General features: G+C 48.6%; 1 protein-coding gene across 1 annotated transcript in view; it reads right to left on the reverse strand.

The window, feature by feature from the left end:
* Positions 1-1,277: 1,277 nt before the first annotated feature.
* Positions 1,278-19,790, reverse strand: part of TLL1 (tolloid like 1) — a 180,635-nt gene continuing 162,122 nt past the window's right edge. The window contains exons 19-21 of the mRNA XM_020280268.2: positions 18,070-18,283; positions 7,442-7,695; positions 1,278-5,540 (exon numbers count right to left, since the gene is read on the reverse strand). Of these exons, the coding sequence (XP_020135857.2) occupies positions 5,406-5,540; positions 7,442-7,695; positions 18,070-18,283 (603 nt within the window). The 3' untranslated portion in view covers positions 1,278-5,405. The remainder of the gene's footprint in view (positions 5,541-7,441; positions 7,696-18,069; positions 18,284-19,790) is intronic.

Raw genomic sequence — 19,790 nt, forward strand, 5'->3', positions numbered from 1 at the left:
GGGGCGCGTGATTGTGACTTGCACCCGGTGGGCAGCAGCAGAGATGGGAGACGTGGGCAGACCCGGGAGACTCACGGGGCTCGGGACGGAACCGGATGTGCATCGCGGAGAGAAGGGATTTCTGTACAACCCCGAGGTCAGGGCTCACAGGACCTGCAGAGAGACGGGACGGTTGGTGGAGATGGTGCCCTGGACGAGAATCACAGTGAGAGAGTAAGATCCTGACGTCAGTTTAGACGTGTTGAGTTTGGGGTGTTTTTGAAACAGCCAGTTGGTGGTTTCCTTCGAGGACCCGCGTGGTGAAGCCACCGGACCCGGCCGCAGGAACGTGGGAGGAGAGGCAGTTCCAGAGGAGGACCCGGTGAACGGGGAAGTAATTCCATGTGAAAACGGACCTAGGCCTGAGACCGAGGCTTCCTGGTGCCACGACCACTGCAATGCACTAATTCGCACTCGAGTACAAACTAGCCCATCCACCCCAGACCTGTCTGGGTCGACCCTTAAAAATCCACGTCCACAGGACGCGAGGATTGGGAACTGCATCTGAAGCCCACAGAAGCACAGGGCACGTGTTCAAACCAGTGCACATCAGTTTGCATAATCTTAGTTATTTATTTCAGATGCAAGTATGCTCTGAAAATTTGATAGCTGGGCAAAAGTAAAATGTTGTGTAACTAACTTTCTAGCTGTAAGGACAATACAGACGGAACAGGGTAAGGTCAGAGGGACTGGTGAAGCCATTCGCTTGTATTCGTATGGAAATAATACATCATGACGCAGTAATTTCATTATTTACCCGCACGCCTCTGCCCCAGCAGCAAAAGAAAGGCAAGACCTGCTGTCAGGACCTTCTGTTTATTGGCTTCATAGGTCTTTTATTTTCAACTGCCTTTTAAGTATATTTCCACAGATCTGTATTTTTTGTTTGTTTGTTTTTTTGAGACAGAGTCTCGCTTTGTTGTCCAGGCTAGAGTGAGTGCCGTGGCGTCAGCCTAGCTCACAGCAACCTCAAACTCCTGGGCTCAAGCGATCCTCCTGCCTCAGCCTCCCGAGTAACTGGGACTACAGGCATGCGCCACCATGCCCGGCTCATTTTTTCTATATATGTATATATTAGTTGGCCAATTAATTTCTTTCTATTTATAGTAGAGACAGGGGTCTTGCTCTTGCTGGTTTCGAACTCCTGACCTCGAGCAATCCGCCCACCTTGGCCTCCCAGAGTGCTGGGATTATAGGCGTGAGCCACCGTCCCCGGCCCAAAGTGTATTTTAAAGTTAGAATTGACGTTTATTGTATTGATTTTTTTTTCTCTTTTTGCTTAAAATGTTGGGTGAGAGGGAAGTGGCAGTGAGACGTGCTCGGGGCCCAATAATCCCTTCAGAGTCACGCCGCGTGGTCCTGCCGCGGGGAGGCGTGGCCGGAACACGGCGCAGGGTCAGCTGCCCTGGGGCTCAGCACCCCCCGGCGGGGAAAGTCAGGCAGTTTGAAAGTTGGGTAGGAAAAATGTAGACGTCTACAGAAAGCTTGCAGATGGATAACACTCTTCCACTGTGTATCAGAGCTAACTTCTCCATCCCTTGTTTCCTAAGCTGACGGCAGTTTCTAAACTTTATAACAATAGCATAAAAGACGGGAAGCTAAATATTCACTGGAAACCAATTGCCACTCACTGAAGCATAAACAGCTTCAATTTATTCACTGAACACCTTGTTCTTGGATGAGTTAATACCGCATGTCTGTTCTTGTAAAATAGAAGACATTACTGCAATTCAAATTATAAATCTTTAGGAGGCAATCATGTTTTTTTCCGTTTGTTCTGCCTCCCAAGCCAGATTCAACAAGTGACATCAAAGGGTTTCCGAAAAGCAAGTCTTATTCCCACTGTCACTAAATAAAATTTACCAAATGTTTTGATAACTGTATTCGGTAAAAGTTATTTTCAATGTCACACCTGGGTTACAGTTCTTTAAAATCTAAATAAAGATGTGATTGAGTGTTTGTTTCTAAAAGGTAACTTTTAACCTTCTAAAGAATAAAATCAGCCATTTGATACTTGTAGTGCTTTTTCTATATTGCAGAACTGAATTTGATATTTGAAGCTTCCCGCCAAAAATACAGCAGTGATAGAAACCAAATAAAAGAGACCGTGATATTTTAAAACATTAAACAGAATTTGACTCTGATACTGTGATGTATTAAAGTTACTTCTAGGCAGCAAAAGTCGAGCTAATGCAGAATGGGACATTGGGGGGCTTTGTAAATACAATTGCTGTTGCCTCTCATCCACTTCCTTGACTTTGTCTTGCCCAGTTATGTTGAGTCAGGATCTCTTTAACAAACTAGAGTGATTTTCAAAATCGATTTTTAAAAAATAATTTAATAAAATCAAGTGAGAACAGTTATTTTCTGTGTATAGTCAGAGAGAAAAGATGAGATGTTAGAACCTTAGCGAACAAAAAGACAACCGCTCTATTGCTGGAGAGGTTGAAAATAATTTACAGACTTAATTTAATGAAGCAGAACAGTAACTAACAAATATTCACAAAACAACAATGGAGCTGTCTGTACTTTCATTAAACAACACATTTAAGGCAAATGCTGTATTAATATAAAAATAATATGCAGTAAACTGATATCTGACATGAGATACAATAAAAGTGAATGTTCACGGCAAAGACCTAAAGTCAGGACATCTCTGTGTGCTCCAAATACCTCCCCTCACTTCTCCGTGGTGCCGGGCACCTCCCCCTCCCCGTGGCCTGAGCACATGGCCATCGGGACATCCGGAATCTTCTCAACACAGAGCATTCCACGCGCCCTGCCAAACCAGGCAAAATAATAATTTAACATATTTATCTTAGCAGAAGGCCCACGGTAACTCCAAACTACAGTTTGTTTTTTAATGTCTAGTACTAACTCTGGTTTTTAACGATAACTATCATCATTGTTATTCTAATTCTCATGCTGTTCCTGGAAAAAAAAAATGTTCATCCTGAAGGTTTTTCTTGCTAAGTCACCCCTAAAATCGACTTTATGTGGAAAAGTTTCATCATTAAAAAAAAGTCTACTACTTATATACTCCAAGACTGATTCCACTACGTTCTGTAGAGCAAGCACAGACTTCGCTATCAGACAAACTGGTTTCAACGTCTAACTTTGCACTGTGGCCCTGGGAAAGTCAAGATAACTTCTTTTAGCCCCAGTTCCAGAACTATAAACCAAGGACATTGTGACAGTCTCAAAGGGTGGCTTGGAGGGTACAGAGAGCTAGTGCACATGCCTAGCACAGGGCTAGGGGAGAGTACAGACCACGACAGGTGTTGATGTCTTTTTTCTCCTCTCTGCCTCATTCCTGACACCTTTTGATAAGCGGAGATTCGTGAAAAAACACGGAAGAAGTCACCGGAATAGCTCAGCTTCACGGAAAGGCTCATGGACATTGCAGGCAGCGGGCAGTCACACATTTCCTAAGTAACATTCAGTAAGATCCACACACCCACCGGTTTTAAAAATGTATTTACATGTCACAATTCATGTGCAAGAAAAGATTTTTTTTTTCAGAGCAACCATGAGAGAAGAAACAAATAAGCTAACATCCGTCTGTATAGGGTTCCTTTTGTGAAAAATGAAGACTAGACCCAATTGTGTTAAATGTGGAATGTTCATGGACAGGTAACAGAATCTGTGTCTACACCCCAAAATACCAGCAAAATAGTCTCTTTAAAGGAAAGAACCCTTCTTTGTGGGACTGACAATAAGTCAAGGTCCCCATCGCTTGCCCAGGAAACCTAGGGAAGGTGCTGTCTCCAACAGGGGTCCGGTAGGACTTGGCACATGGTTTCAACTCTCCGACCACTCACTGTTCTTCATCCCTTGTGGCCCCTAACTCAGACAATCTCCCACATACACACATTGACATGGAAAGTACACGAGGCTTGAAAGCAGGAAATCCGTTCAGGACTTTAACATTCTCTACAACAAAACCAGGCCACCGCATTTACATCCACTGTCCCACTCACGGAAACGGGTTCTCCTCTCCGGGCTGTCAATCAACACACACGGCCACGCCCCACATCCCAACAGGCTTCCCCAGGAGGCTCTGCTGGGTCCCGTGAAGAATTCTAAGGCATCGTAAGTGGTTGCTCCGCGATGACATCCTCTCGATACGTCAACAAGCCTCTGGTTCTCGGACGCCACCAGCCGGGCACGGGAGACATTCATCGTCCACAAGTGGTCGGCTCGAAGGTCAAAAACTTGTTTTTTTAAAAAAAAAAAGTGTATGGAATAGCACCGTAGCAAGTCTTTCAGAGACAAATCTTTTTTTTTTTCCAACTTTGCATTTTTTTTTTTAACTGAATCCCCGGGGTGGGGGAGGAGGGGAGGAGAAAAAAATAAGAGAGAGATCCTTCAATTTTCAAACAAGACCTACCCCCGCTTCATTTCATTTTTTAAAAATACATTAGCTGAGACAACATCAAGGACGACGACAGATCAACGACGAGAGGAAAACACAAGGATCATAGCAGCAGCAGTCACGAGCGTGTGACCCGCCGGGCTGCCGTCCGGAGGAACGCCCACGCCTCCCGGGAGTGTCCTCGCGGGTGTCGTGAGACGGCACGGGCTTCCTGGAGGCGGCGTGAGAAGACGGCACTCCCACGGAAAGAACTGAGCCTAGCGATGACACGGGCGTTTCCCAGCACTTAAATAAATGGCGTCTAGGGTTTAAACTGCGAAAACAGACACGCCCGACACTTCAACTCCCCACAAAGCAAGCACAGAGCGGCGCCGTCAAGACCGCCCGTGTTCCCGAGAGGGCAAGCAGCCTGCACGGAAACAACGAAGCTGAACTGTCCCAGCGTCCAGACACCAGGCACACGCGCACACGTCCAGAGTACCCTTCCCCTCGGGTCGCCCGCGTCAGCCCCTCTCTGGGTCCGGTCTCGCTGCACCCAAGACACACGGTCAGAGCAGTTACCCAGGCCGCGAGGAGAGGGCTGTCCAGTTTACGGCCTGCAGCTTCCTCTCCTGCCCCCAAATCTTGACACGTCATCGGAACGATCGCCGGGCAGGATCACAGCTCCCGCACGGCGCTGTCTGAATCTCGAGGCGTCCGTGGGTCTCAGGCCGAGGACCAAAGCTCCTCGTTGTCCAGTCTTCCGGAAGCGTCTGACCCCCTCTCACCGCTGCAGACGCCAGCCCGCAGGGCGCTCGCGCGAACGTCCCTGCAACGCTGACGGGAGTCGGCTGGAAACTCCGCTTTCGGTCGACAGAGAGCTCTGCCCTCACAGCCGTCCTGTGCTCACACCCATCGTGCAGACCTTTGTGCCGACACCTCCGGTTTAAAAAAAGATATGTCTTTCTCTGCCTTGCGCACATTGCTTCCTGTCCCGACAGGGGTCCGGGTGTTACTTTTTGGTGTGCGTGGTATCTGGATATCGTATGCTTTTGTATCTTATATGAAATCCCTTCTTGTTAATTGTGTCGTCAGTGTGAAAATGGATTAAAACCGCATCCCCGATGGAATAGATCTCTTCTGGTGGCTGAAGGGGGGGGGAAAAAAAAAGAAAGAAAGTAAATAAACATCAGAAGGAATCACTTTTTCGTCAGTGCAATGCATGTTTGGGAAATTTTTTTAATCTGGAATGTAACTTGGTCCTCCCGACAACCATGAACAGTAGATGTAACTGAGTTCTTCGCTGTACAGGTGAGGAAGCCAGACTCAGAGAAGAAAGTGATGCCGGAGGTCGCACGCCCGGTCCGTGCCGTCGAACACACACCAGTCTGTGTCCAAGTGCTGGCGTTTTCCTCGCTGAGAACCTCGTGTTTCCCCCCAACCCTGAAGCCAAGTTCTCTAGACTCGCAAATAAGTAGAGCGAGGTTCAAAGAGGGCAAAAAGACAGCAAGTTTGTTTCAGAAGCGTCTCTGAGCCAGAGACTCTTCTGGAATCCAAACTTCCGTCATTCCTCGTTTTAATAATCTCAGCACCAAAGACAGGTGCGGTGGTTCACGTCTGTAATCCTAGCACTCTGGGAGGCCGAGGCGGGAGGATCGCTCGAGGTCAGGAGTTCAAAACCAGCCTGAGCAAGAGGGAGACCCCGTCTCTACTAAAAAAATAGAAAGAGATTAATTGGCCAACTAAAAATATACAGAAAATGTTAGCCAGGCATGGTGGCGCATGCCTGTAGTCCCAGCTACTTGGGAGGCTGAGGCAGGAGGACTGCTTGAGCCCAGGAGTTTGAGGTTGCTGTGAGCTAGGCTGATGCCACGGCACTCTAGTCCGGGCAACAGAGCGAAACTCTGACTCAAATAAATAATAATAATAATAATAATAATAACAACACTCTCAGCACCAAGAAGCTTTTCTGTTTGACCTCAACTGCTATTTTGGCAGGAGTCCAGGGATATTATTTAGGCAACAGATCCCAGTGGACATCTGGAAAATTGAGAACGATGTCTCCAGAATAAATTATGTGTTCAGAAGACTGTTCAACATTAACGCAATGAGTCCCGGGAAAAAGCATTGAGTAATAAGCCTTACGTTCTGCATCTCTGATTTCTCACGGTGACCTCTGGCTGGTACCTGGCATCCTGCACCCGCCCAGTGACACTCTGCAATGGGGAGATATTCCTGCAACTCAGGCCCAGCCCGCGCACCCATGGGGGACCGGGCCACTCCCACCAAATGCGCGTGCTGAGACGGGAACGCGGACTGGAATGCTGTGCGTATTATTTTCTCTTTACACTCTCATTTAGGAAGGTGGCAAAATTCTCAAGAGTATGCATTTAAATATGCTGATTTTAGACTAATAAGTATGCAAATACTCATTGCACAACCAAACGTTAGAATGTGGGAACGGACTATAACTACTGAATTCATCTGGTTTTATTTTGTCTTTTTTTTTTTTTTTTTGAGACAGAGTCTTCCTCTGTTGCCTAGGCTAGAATGCCGTGGCGTCAGCCTAGCTCGCAGCAACCTCAAACTCCAGGGCTCAAGCGATCCTCCTGCCTCAGCCTCCCGAGTAGCTGGGACTACAGGCATGCACCACTGTGCCCGGCTAACTTTTTCTATATATTTTTAGTTGCCCAATTAAATTCTTTCTATTTTTAGTAGAGACGGGGTCTGGCTCTTGCTCAGGCTGGTCTCCAACTCCCGACCTTGAGTGATCCTCCTGCCTCGGCCTCCCAGAGTGCTAGGACGACAGGCGTGAGCCACCGCGCCCGGGCTCCCTCTGACGTTACCAGGCAAATTAATTAGGGGTGGAGAAGTGGCAAGGGAAGAGCGAGGTGCTATATTTTGTCAAGCCATCAATAAAACCGTGTAACTTTTTTTGCAAAAGCGCTGCCAGTTTGTCGTCAATGTTGCACCGATCGATCGATCAAGGATCAATAGGCGTTTGGCATCAATCACGCCAGGGTGTCCCGGCGGCAGTGGTGTATTTACCCCGGAGCCACAGAAGCGGCCGAGCCCCACGGCCGCCGCGGAGTCCAGGCCGTCCAAGAGCTCCACGAAGTCGTAGCCGCAGTCCGCCTCCTCCTCCACCTCGAACGTCTGGAAGGACAGCTCCAGGCGGGCGCCCCGCTGGGCCACCAGCAGCCACTCGCAGTCCGCCTGTCCCGGGTAGTTGTTGTCCCCGAACTGGGCGTGGGAGAACAGGTCCCTGGGCGCCGGCTCCGCCCGCAGCCGCCCGCCGCACTCTGCCGGGACAGAGAGACAGAGGAGTGAGCTCGGGGGGCGTCGGCAGGTCCAACCACAGTGTCAGGGCGGCCTCACCGTCCTCACCACCCTCTACCGCCTGTCCCTGCCTCCCGCGCCGGACACTCTTCCCGCAGCTGGGAAGCCGGACAGAGACACGGGCCAGGGGCGCGGACGGAGTCTCAGCTCTGGCGCTGACCGGCTCTGGGACTTTGGGTTCCAGACGCTGCTTGTCTGAGTCACGCCCGTCCCAAGGGTGAGATAGAGACGATGACAACAGCACCCATCCTAGTGCCGTTTGCAAATGTGACACACGAAAGTCACTTGGAATCCACCACCTCGTAACTCTCAATGAATGTGCTGTCACACCTAACGCTGTATCTTTTTTTTTATTATTATTAATACTTTCAAGCAGCTCTTTACACAGAGAAAAGGCCAGGGTTTTCTGGCCTTTTAACTCAGGTTTGATGCTAGTAATTTTAAAGAACCCCAAATCCAAAAGAATAAGAACTTAAAAATCAACAAGGATATAAAACTCGCCGGGTTCAATGGCTCTCGCCTGTAACCCTAGCGCTCTGGGAGGCCGAGGCGGGTGGATCCTTTGAGCTCAGGAGTTCCAGACCAGCCTGAGCAAGAGTGAGACCCTGTCTCTACTAAAAATGGAAAGAAATTAATTGGCCAACTAAAAATATGTAGAAAAAATTAGCCGGGCATGGTGGCACATGCCTATAGTCCCAGCTACTCGGGAGGCTGAGGCAGCAGGATCGCTTGAGCCCAGGAGTTTGAGGTTGCTGTGAGCTAGGCTGACGCCAGGGCACTCTAGCCTACGGGCAACAGAGTGAGGCTCTGTCTCAAAAATAAATAAATAAAATAAAACTCTTCTATGTATGTGTGTTACAGTGTAAACTGTCTGTTTCTACACAGTGTAAATTAAAAATAAAATCCCAAGTCCCTCCCTGACTGAATGGACCCCCTCTTGGCCAAGGGGACCCCAAGGAAACTTAAAACTGAGTTCCCGGTCATTATGGAGAGGGAGGTCCGACCTGCCTCATTATACCCTCTCCCCTTTGGTGTTTAGACACCACTGAGCAGCATTAATGTTAAAGCAGAGTTCTGAAGACTGATGCAACAGCCTCTCTGTGGCACCAAGACGCTAAATTGCAAACTGAAGGCCACACAGGCGAAGGTTAACCGCAGCATCAGTCTGCCTAACAGGTCTCTGCGTGGGTGCTCTGTGGTTGGTCTAGGGTTAGCAGATTCCTTATCTCAGCCCAGGCCTTCCCCACCCCCGACTCCAAACTTCAGACGCAGCATAACTCTCTCAACCAACTGCCAGTGGAAGCGTCTCTGAATCCACCTGTGAGTGACTCAACGCCCCTCTCCTGGATACCTGCCTTCTCTGGCTGAGCCAGGGTCACCTGCCACGCACTGACTTACGATCTCACCTGCAGTCCCTGCAACATCAAGCTGCAACCCCACCGTCTCGATCACTTACACACACAGCCTCCCGGTTCTGTGTCTTCCTGGGCTGCGATCAGTCACGTTAGCTCAGAATAAACCTCTTTACATGATTTTACAGAGTTTGGGATTTTTTCCCCCATTAACAATAGAATATACAGAACAATAGCATTTTACTTAGGTAGAAATATTTACCTAACTTGATCAGGGAAAACAGACACACAGCTTCGATTATAATTATCTTTGTAATTCCAGAACCTACCCACTTGCAGTACGTGTGGTTTGTTACCATTAAAAATTGTAAATGCTCTTTACCCCCTATATTAACAAGCAAGCGTCCTACCAGTTATTGCAGGAAAACTTAACTGCTAGCATCATTTAGATGATAAAGGGTTTCCAAAAAACTTCTCAGAAACCCTTTGTGGTCAGAGCCCCCAGATTGCAACTAATTGGAGATTAAAAAGGCAGAGAGAGCCCTCCGTTCTCACGGGAGGAAGTGCCACGCCCACAGGGAGAAGTGCCACGCCCACGGGGAGAAGTGCCATGCCCACTGACAGAACTGCCAAGCCTGAGTGCAAGCCCAGCTGCGGCGGGTGAAGACTGGGCCTTGGAGCGTGTCAGGAGAGTCAGTTTCTTTTCCTCCCTGTTTGCCAAGGACCATCGGGGTCCCGGAGGAGGAACCCCAGAGCTAATGGAGACGTCCGGGAAGAGGAACCCCAGAGCTAATGGAGACGTCCCAGGAAGAGGAACCCCAGAGCTGATGGAGACGTCGGGGAAGAGAAACCCCAGAGCTGATGGAGACACCCGGGAAGAGGAACCCAGAGCTGATGGAGACACCCAGGAAGAGGGACCCCAGAGCTAAAGGAGACGTCCGGGAAGGGGAACCCCAGAGCTAAAGGAGACGTCCGGGAAGGGGAACCCCAGAGCTAAAGGAGATGTCCGGGAAGGGGAACCCCAGAGCTGATGGAGACGTCTGAGAAGGGGAACCCCAGAGCTAATGGAGACGTCTTGGAAGAGGAACCCCAGAGCTGATGGAGACGTCTGAGAAGGGGAACCCCAGAGCTAATGGAGACGTCCAGGAAAGGGAACCCCAGAGCTGATGGAGACGTCCGGGAAGGGGAACCCCAGAGCTAAAGGAGACGTCCGGGAAGAGGAAGCCCAGAGCTGATGGAAACATCCAGGAAGAGGAACCCCAGAGCTAAAGGAGACGTCCGGGAAGGGGAACCCCAGAGCTAATGGAGACGTCCGGGAAAGGGAACCCCAGAGCTAATGGAGACGTCCGGGAAGAGGAAGCCCAGAGCTGATGGAGACACCCGGGAAGAGGAACCCCAGAGCTGATGGAGACACCCGGGAAGAGGAACCCCAGAGCTGATGGAGACACCCGGGAAGAGGAACCCCAGAGCTGATGGAGACGTCCGGGAAGGGGAACCCAGAGCTAAAGGAGACGTCCGGGAAGAGGAACCCAGAGCTGATGGAGACGTCCGGGAAGAGGAACCCAGAGCTAATGGAGACGTCCGGGAAGAGGAACCCAGAGCTGATGGAGACGTCCGGGAAGGGGAACCCCAGAGCTGATGGAGACACCCGGGAAGAGGAACCCCAGAGCTGATGGAGACACCCGGGAAGAGGAACCCCAGAGCTGATGGAGACGTCCGGGAAGAGGAACCCAGAGCTGATGGAGACGTCCGGGAAGGGGAACCCAGAGCTAAAGGAGACGTCCGGGAAGAGGAACCCAGAGCTGATGGAGACGTCCGGGAAGAGGAACCCAGAGCTGATGGAGACGTCCGGGAAGAGGAACCCAGAGCTGATGGAGACGTCCGGGAAGAGGAAGCCCAGAGGTGATGGAGACGTCCGGGAAGAGGAACCCAGAGCTGATGGAGACACCCGGGAAGAGGAACCCAGAGCTGATGGAGACGTCTGGGAAGAGGAACCCAGAGCTGATGGAGACGTCCGGGAAGAGGAACCCAGAGCTGATGGAGACACCCGGGAAGAGGAACCCCAGAGCTGATGGAGACGTCCGGGAAGAGGAACCCAGAGCTGATGGAGACGTCCGGGAAGAGGAACCCAGAGCTGATGGAGACATCCGGGAAGAGGAACCCAGAGCTGATGGAGACATCCGGGAAGAGGAAGCCCAGAGGTGATGGAGACGTCCGGGAAGAGGAACCCAGAGCTGATGGAGACGTCCGGGAAGAGGAACCCCAGAGCTGATGGAGACGTCCGGGAAGAGGAACCCCAGAGCTGATGGAGACGTCTGGGAAGAGGAACCCAGAGCTGATGGAGACGTCTGGGAAGAGGAACCCCAGAGCTGATGGAGACGTCCGGGAAGAGGAACCCCAGAGCTGATGGAGACGTCTGGGAAGAGGAACCCCAGAGCTGATGGAGACGTCTGGGAAGAGGAACCCAGAGCTGATGGAGACGTCTGGGAAGAGGAACCCCAGAGCTGATGGAGACGTCCGGGAAGAGGAAGCCCAGAGCTGATGGAGACGTCCGGGAAGAGGAACCCCAGAGCTGATGGAGACGTCTGGGAAGAGGAACCCCAGAGCTGATGGAGACGTCTGGGAAGAGGAACCCAGAGCTGATGGAGACGTCTGGGAAGAGGAACCCCAGAGCTGATGGAGACGTCCGGGAAGAGGAAGCCCAGAGCTGATGGAGACGTCCGGGAAGAGGAAGCCCAGAGCTGATGGAGACGTCCGGGAAGAGGAACCCAGAGCTGATGGAGACGTCCGGGAAGGGGAACCCCAGAGCTGATGGAGACGTCCGGGAAGAGGAAGCCCAGAGCTGATGGAGACGTCCGGGAAGGGGAACCCCAGAGCTGATGGAGACGTCCGGGAAGAGGAACCCAGAGCTGATGGAGACGTCCGGGAAGAGGAACCCCAGAGCTAATGGAGACGTCCGGGAAGAGGAACCCAGAGCTGATGGAGACGTCCGGGAAGAGGAACCCAGAGCTGATGGAGACGTCCGGGAAGAGGAAGCCCAGAGCTGATGGAGACACCCGGGAAGAGGAACCCCGGAGCTGATGGAGACGTCTGGGAAGAGGAACCCAGAGCTGATGGAGACGTCCGGGAAGAGGAACCCCGGAGCTGATGGAGACGTCTGGGAAGAGGACGTGCGATTTCTCTCCCAAGTCCCGCCGACTGGAAGCTGAGCACCCTGGTTCCCACCACGGGACTTTTCTCATCCCGTAACCCCGAGGATCACTGCCCTCTCTGTGGGACAGGGCCCAGCTGAGCTGCCCGGCCCGCGCCCAAGCTCCGTTCACCACCAGCGGCAGGACTTAGGCCCACCACTGCGTCTCCGAAATGCGAATCACACTAGTGCTCTCGTCACGGGTCTGCTGTGTTTCCCCGAAAATAAGACAGGGCCTTATATTTATTTTTCTTCAAGAAGACACCCTAGGGCTTACTTTCAGGGGATGTGTTATTGTTTTTAAGTCAGTACAACCATCTACATTTATTCAAATAGAGTGAAGTCGTCTTCTTCTGGAACATCATCCTCACTCTCCAAACCCCAAATTCCATCCTGAATTTCTTGCGACTCTATTTCCTTTAGAACCACTGGCCCCATCTCCCCTGTCGAGCACTAGAGCTCTCACGGGGCGGATGAGAAGGGCTGCTCATGTTCCTTCCCGCTCCGCGACGACACGCATGGGTTGTGCAGACGCGCTGCGCAGCCACGCCTGTCACTAGGGCTGATTTTCGGGGTGGGGCTTCTATTGTGCAAGTGCTTAGACATCCTGCTAGGGCTTATTTTATATGTAGGGCTTATTTTCGGGGAAACACATAGATGAAGCGTGTTCAAAACCCCGAAAGGCGCCCGGCACAGCAAAGGCCACCAGAGTTCCAGCTGTCGTCACTGCTGCCATCACCGACAGCATCCAAATGCCGCCACCGCACTCTGCGAGACCCTCAGGTCTGAAATGAAAACTCCAGGAAACCCGAACCACAGCTTAAAACCCTGTGAACTTGCGGGCAGCAGGGCAAGCTCTGTTTTCGAAGGCCAGTGAAATATTGTGTGAAAAGTATTTCCGAATTCAACCTATAAATACGGAAACCTGTGCAAATCTCCTTTACAGACTTTAAAAAGGTCTGCCCGTTCTCAGAGTCTGAGGTCTGGCTGGTCTGTTTTGTTCGGCTGCCATCCTTGTGCGCCGGATTCACAGGGACAAGGACCGGAAACGGCGGCCTCTGCCAGCCCCCGGAGCAAACACCGGGGGGACTGAAGTCGTTAAAACAGGAAAAGAGACTCAAACAGACGCTTCGGGCATCTGATGGTCACAGAAAGGTGTCATTGTTTGATTTTATTAGAAACTTCTAGAAGTGTGACCTACACGTAAAAACAAATGCCCTAAACTGCAGGTCAGGATGACAAACCGCTGCACGAAGTTCTGTCTTCGCCGATCGGCTGGGGGGACACCCTGATTCCTACGACCACGGCTCAAACCAGTAAATCTGGACTCTCGCTCCAGCCATGAAAGAAATGCAAGGGAATTCAGTCCACAGGATGAGTTTTCTGAGGATGAACATTTGGATATCTTATGCACAAAAGGTGTGTGATTTTAATGTGCCCCCGGGAAAAATTCCGGGAGTGTAAAATCCCAGGCAGCAGGAGGGCAGCCGTTTCCGGGAGTTTCTAAGAGCCCTGGAGGTGATTCACTGACAGGTCACTTGTGCACGTTATTTTGTGCTTGAGATCTTTTTGTTTGTGAGACCATCCGTGGTGTGGTGCTCAACGGCAGTTTACGTTTTTTTCGCTGCTCTGTGAAAGCAGTGTGGTGTTTCCAATACACGGTACATCCCAATGCATGTTCCTATATCCATATATCACAATTTTTTTAGCCACTCTCTTGCTGGTGGACATTTAAATCGATGCTAATTTGGGGCTACTGTGAATAAAGCTTCCACGAACACCAGCAAAAAAAAAAAAAAATTATATGATAAACTGGGGGGAAAAAAGATGACTTTTAAATAAGGACATTTTCAGCGAATATGCCTATCCTGCACGAGGGTCCCGGCGGCTCACGCGGGGCCGGGAACGGAACGGGGAGCTGAGCCGGACCCACGGCCGGAGGGGAGCAGCCTGGGCTGGTCTTCGCTGTGACTCAGAAAGACGCCTGCGTTTGTGTGTTTGCCTCCTAGTGGGGTTTTACATTCCAGGAGAGGCCCCTGCAGCAGTTCGAACTGTAAACGCTTCTGGCAGGGCGTTCAAATGTGATTGATTTGGGTCAAACAATAATTTCCCTTCTGAGAGTTTAGTAATCTACTATCTGATGTTTAAACGCCCCTGACAAATGGAAGGGTGCTCCCCACTCCAGAGCAGCAGCCCCGAGGCTGAGGGACAGCGTCCTGTTTCTGAATTATTTTCTGCCCATGTTTCTCCTCCCTTTCTGTCTGCTGCATGGCCTCATCCTCTGGGAGCAGGCACAGGGTTTTTACTGAAAGATTTGTTGCCTGCGCTTAGTTCATTTAAGGCAGGAGTAGTATTATTTGCTGTCCGATTAAAATACTTTTGGACTTAGAATTTGGACCAACTGTCAGAAGGGAAAAAGGACTCTTTCCAATGAAGTTCATTTTCCCTGGACTTGGATAGAATTGCAAAAAAAAAAAAAAAAAAAAATAAGCCATGTTCCTAATTTTCTGGTTTTAAAATTCATAGCATTAGAAATTTTTTCTTGTGCATAAATTTAAAGCTGTACACAGAAAAATAAATTTACTTAAGTAAATTAAAATGTGTGCTTGAGGGCCGGTCAAAGACAGCCACCCACGTCCTAGAAGGCAGTAAGTCACGGATAAACGCTCTCGGGGAGCAGTGAAGGTTGGCAGATGTGGCGACGGCGTTGGCTGTCTCGTCAGCAGGAACTGAAAATCACAAGTTCGACTTGCAGAGTGTAAGCTGCCAACAGGCAGGGCTTCCTTCCATTGTCCCGTAAGTTTCCACAAATTCACGCTGTCTACCCAAAGCAGATGCCAAATCATTATTTGATGAAAGGATGCAGAATAAATGAACTTGTTAGAGAGAATGCTTCGGAGACAAACAACAGACGGTGCCTAGGAATATTTCAGCAGGCATGGCTGCTACCACAGACAGTTACAGTGGAAAATAAACCTACCCAGAAAACTTCCAAGATAGTTGGTTAAGTGAGAGCAAAAATGTATATTGACACATAACAGAAAAAACAAACAAATCATATAAAAAATAATCACAAGAGGAAAGCCAGACCTCTAATTTTAACTGTCACTAACTTCCTATGCTACTCTAGTTGCCATTTAAGTTTTTAGTTAAACTTCCTCATATCAGGGTGGAATTAAACATTATCCAAAGTGCACCTTGCTTCACAAAATGTGACTGGGGATCTCACGTGGGCTTTTGAGTGGAGTGAACTGAACAGGGAAATAAAATGAGTCTCATCAGCTATATATTTTAAACAGAAGATTTGCTTAAAACTTACACACGGGAGCACTGCATCTCTGCCTAGTCCTCCCAATGGTAATACAGTTTTGTACTGGTTTTCTTCCCAAAAAGTTTTACACTGAGAAAATATCCTATAGCGGAAAGCACATGAGCTTTGGAGACAGAATTAGGAGAAAATCCAGGCTTTGCCACTATTTTAGAAAACTTCACAAATTGATCAACCATCCAGATTTTCACTTTCTTCGTCTGCAAAATGAAGATGATAATATCTGTCTCATACAGGTCTCCTGAGGATGCAGTGCGTGTAAAGAGTGCATGTGAGTGTTTGTGTGTGTGTGTGTGCACACCTGAAACCCAACTGCTATCTATACCACTGGATCCCAACACAACGTAACCATGACATGATTAGATCCTAGCGACGGAATCTTCATCAAAATATAAACACTGAAAATGGCCAGGCGCGGTGGCGTGTGGCTCATGCCTGTAATCCTAGCACTGTGGGAGGCCGAGGCGGGCGGATTGCTAGAGGTCAACAGTTCGAAACCAGCCTTAGCAAGAGCAAGACCCCGTCTCTACTATAAATAGAAAGAAATTAATTGGCCAACTAATATATATATATATAGAAAAAATTAGCTGGGCATGGTGGCGCATGCCTGTAGTCCCAGCTACTCGGGAGGCTGAGGCAGGAGGATCGCTTGAGCCCAGGAGTCTGAGGTTGCTGTGAGCTAGGCTGACGCCACGGCACTCACTCTAGCCTGGGCAACAAAGCGAGACTCTGTCTCAAAAAAAGTAAATAAAAAAATGATCTAAAAAAACAGTGAAAATGGGTTAAATGGGGGGCAAGTCAGGCACATTAGGGAACCTCAGGATTTTACAGCTGTGAGTGACCTTGAACTTATTATTTTACAGGTGAGAAAACTGAGATCCAAAGGAATGTCATCTCCAGGGTTCCTTGCCAGGTGAAGGCACACTTACTCCTGCCAGGAACCCGGGTGGACTGTCACACGGAACATATTCTCAACCCTCCCACTTACAAAGGATAAAAAGAGACATTATAGAAGTACGTTTTCATAAAACTAAAAATGAAAAAAATTAGAGCTAGGTAATTTTAGAATACTATATCATCAGCTATTTGAAAAGTTTAGGCAGCATATTTTCACACGGCATTCTTGGAACCCGTCGTAGCCTGGATATTAAACGAATGTGCCATGAATTCTGCGCTATCAGAAAATACTGATGAAGTCATAGGATTTGATTTTTCCACCCCTCCACCAATCTATGAAAAGTTATCAGGAAAACATTTAAACAATAAATGATGAATGTCTCGAAAAATCTCTCCTCTGTATGAAATTTTTAGGGTCCATGCAAGATTTTTCTCAAGCCATAATATTTAGATTCATACTAATGGTGAGAAAGAATTAATCTGTGTTATTCACAGAAGTACAATCATTACTAGTAAAAATCAGACCACTATCCTGACAACGACTATCCACTTTCTCACGGACTCCGACATAAATCTCATGCTCATAATAAAATATACTAGAGTGAAAAATAATATTGGACAAGGGGATAGTTAAAACTCTGAGCTCCATAACAAAGCCAAAGAAAGAAAAAACAATCAGCAGAAAACCACGACAAAAAAACCGCACTGAAGTTATTTCCCGGGTGGATTCTCATCCTTGGAGCCTGGCTTCCATCCAGGCAGATGCCCTCTGTCTAGCTAGCGAGTCCGCCCAAGGCCACCAGGTGTCACCAAAAGCTAAATGACTTGAGCAAACAGCTACAATTAACAGATTTTTTTTTTTTAGCTGAATGCAAAATAGACATTCTCTAAACATATTGTGGAATGTATCATTAAACTGGCTCCAAATTGTAAACAATTTTGTATTCGACATTTTTGTCCTAAACTTTTTTTATATTTTTCTAAATTAAATTTTGCTTCTTAAAAATATTCTCAGATCAGGTGAAATCTATGAAAGAAAAATCAGAGATTAAGACCAGGGGGAAAAAAAACACCTTACGGCATACCAGATAAAAGAAAGAAGAAAAAAAAAAATTCGGCTCTCTCAAACAGATAAATCCCAGACTTACTTACAAAAATGCATTACTACGAAAGTTAGCGGACCAGGTAGGTAATTAGATGAAACGTGAAGTTTTTTAGCACCAAGCTAGAGATCTCTGTATGGGACATGTAGCGTGTGAGCAAACTGCTAAAGCTAACATGACCTGCATTGCACAAATACTTAGAGAGGGTTTTACTTGACTATGGGGCCCTGATCACAAGCCAGACTGAAACCACTGGGTTTTTCCTAAATGCCCGACGACTGCAAAGGCATTATGAGGCAGGATGCTTTGTGGTTCTGCAATTGTCTCACACAGCGCCTCCGTGAGATTTAACCTGCTTGCGTCGGGGATCTGTTTATAATCCTGTTATTGAACCAGATACATTCATCAGAAGGGAAACCTGGATTTTAGTCAGAAAAGCAAAGCAGGACCGGCCCTCGTGTGCTGACCTGTAGAATGCGTGGCTTGAAAGCCTTTTCTCTGAACAGAGGCGTCGGAAACAAACCGAATGAACATTTTATTCCCGGTCGCCACCAGCGGGTCCGGGATCTTGTTTCCGCAGAGCCGTCCGAGAATCGGCGACTTTTCTGTCTCTCCGTCGAACACTTCCAGGTGGTCATAAGCACATTCCTGATGCTGCTCGATCTCAAACTCACTAAACGCCTGTTTTTTTAAAAAAAAAAAGAAAGAAAGAAAGAAAGAAAGAAAGAAAGAAAGAAAGAAAGAAAGAAAGAAAGAAAGAAAGAAAGAAAGAAAGAAAGAAGAAGTTAAAATCCACAACTCACTCAAAATGCATCCTTTTCTTTGGGGCAGCAATACACATAAATAAAAAGAGTTCAGGGCATCAAAAGATTTAATCCACACGGTACGGTGCCGAGAGAGGCGTGAAATCAATAGGATGTGTAATCTCCGGAAAACAATGTAGCTTTCCCCCCATTCTATCTCTTCTTCAGGGTAACTTTATTTACTTTCTCCTCCTCCCTAGCTCATATAAATTGCTTCTTTCATTCCTTTCTTTACTCCTCTAAGGCCAGAACGGGGGGAAAGCTCATTTCCCTTAAGTCTCTGTCCACTGCACCTTACAAAGTAGAAATGAGCACGTTGTAGCCAGTGGGTATTAGAGTCAGTATGAAGATCATTACGGGCAAAAAAGGAATGCGCACTTCATTCGAGGAAAGCCACTGCATAGTGTGAAAAAGATTGAACAAAGCACAAAGAATCTCTCTAGAAACAACAAAAAAAAAGACAGTTTAGGGACGTGTAGCGGCCAAGGAGATTTCTGCAGAGTTTATTCATCCCGAAGCACAACGGGCGAAGCAGGTGGTCGAGGAAGGAGCCTGTCGCTTGCTAATCTCTGCCATCCAGCGCGGCCGACACATGGCACAGGACGTGGAGGGCTGGATGAATCTGTCCGCTCGTTTATCTAACCGCCTCTCTCCTGTTCACCGCCAGCCGCAAGTACGAACGGCTGCGGACGCGGCCAACCGCAACCTCCCACTCTCACCTCCCACGAGACGGGACTTCTGCCGCGCCACTCTGCACTCACGTGCATTCCCAACGTCAGCCGCGACCGGTAAGAAACCGCTGAGAGAAAACTGGTTTCACTGCACACAGAGTTCTTTATTCAATACGAAACCAGGCTTCTGAGTTAGAAGAATAATGTCATTTCAAAAGGAAAAAAAATACCGTTCCGGGAAAATAATGTCTGAGAACCACTGCGTGTCGGGCGATTGCCGCTGTTGACTGTGGTTTAGGGTCAACATCTATAAACATAAAGAGCGGGGACACCCACCGTGTGGAAGGGGAAATTGTAATAAAGATGGGGGTGGATAATGATGTCCTAACATATTAGGTCATTAAATGTGAGACGTCCAACTTCGATTCGAAAGTGCAGTTTATTGTATCTCAAACAAGAAGCGGTGCAATGAAGCGAAGTATGCGCCTGAACTACCGACACAGTGTTGCTGTCTCAGCGGTAGCTGGTTTAGGCCAGCAAGGAAGAAGCCTGGAGAGCAAGTGGAGATGAAAGCACTAGAGGCGTTTCCCACAGATCGTTGAGAATTGAGTATTTTTCTTTGCAAGAAGTGGTCCAAAGCCTGGTTGGTGCAAGGTCTGGTGAACACAGTGGATGACGGAGAGTTTCCAAGTCCAGCCTCTGTGGTCTGAGCAG

The sequence above is a fragment of the Microcebus murinus genome, chromosome 15 (assembly GCF_040939455.1).
Source record: "Microcebus murinus isolate Inina chromosome 15, M.murinus_Inina_mat1.0, whole genome shotgun sequence".
Classification (NCBI taxonomy): Eukaryota; Metazoa; Chordata; class Mammalia; order Primates; family Cheirogaleidae; genus Microcebus; species Microcebus murinus.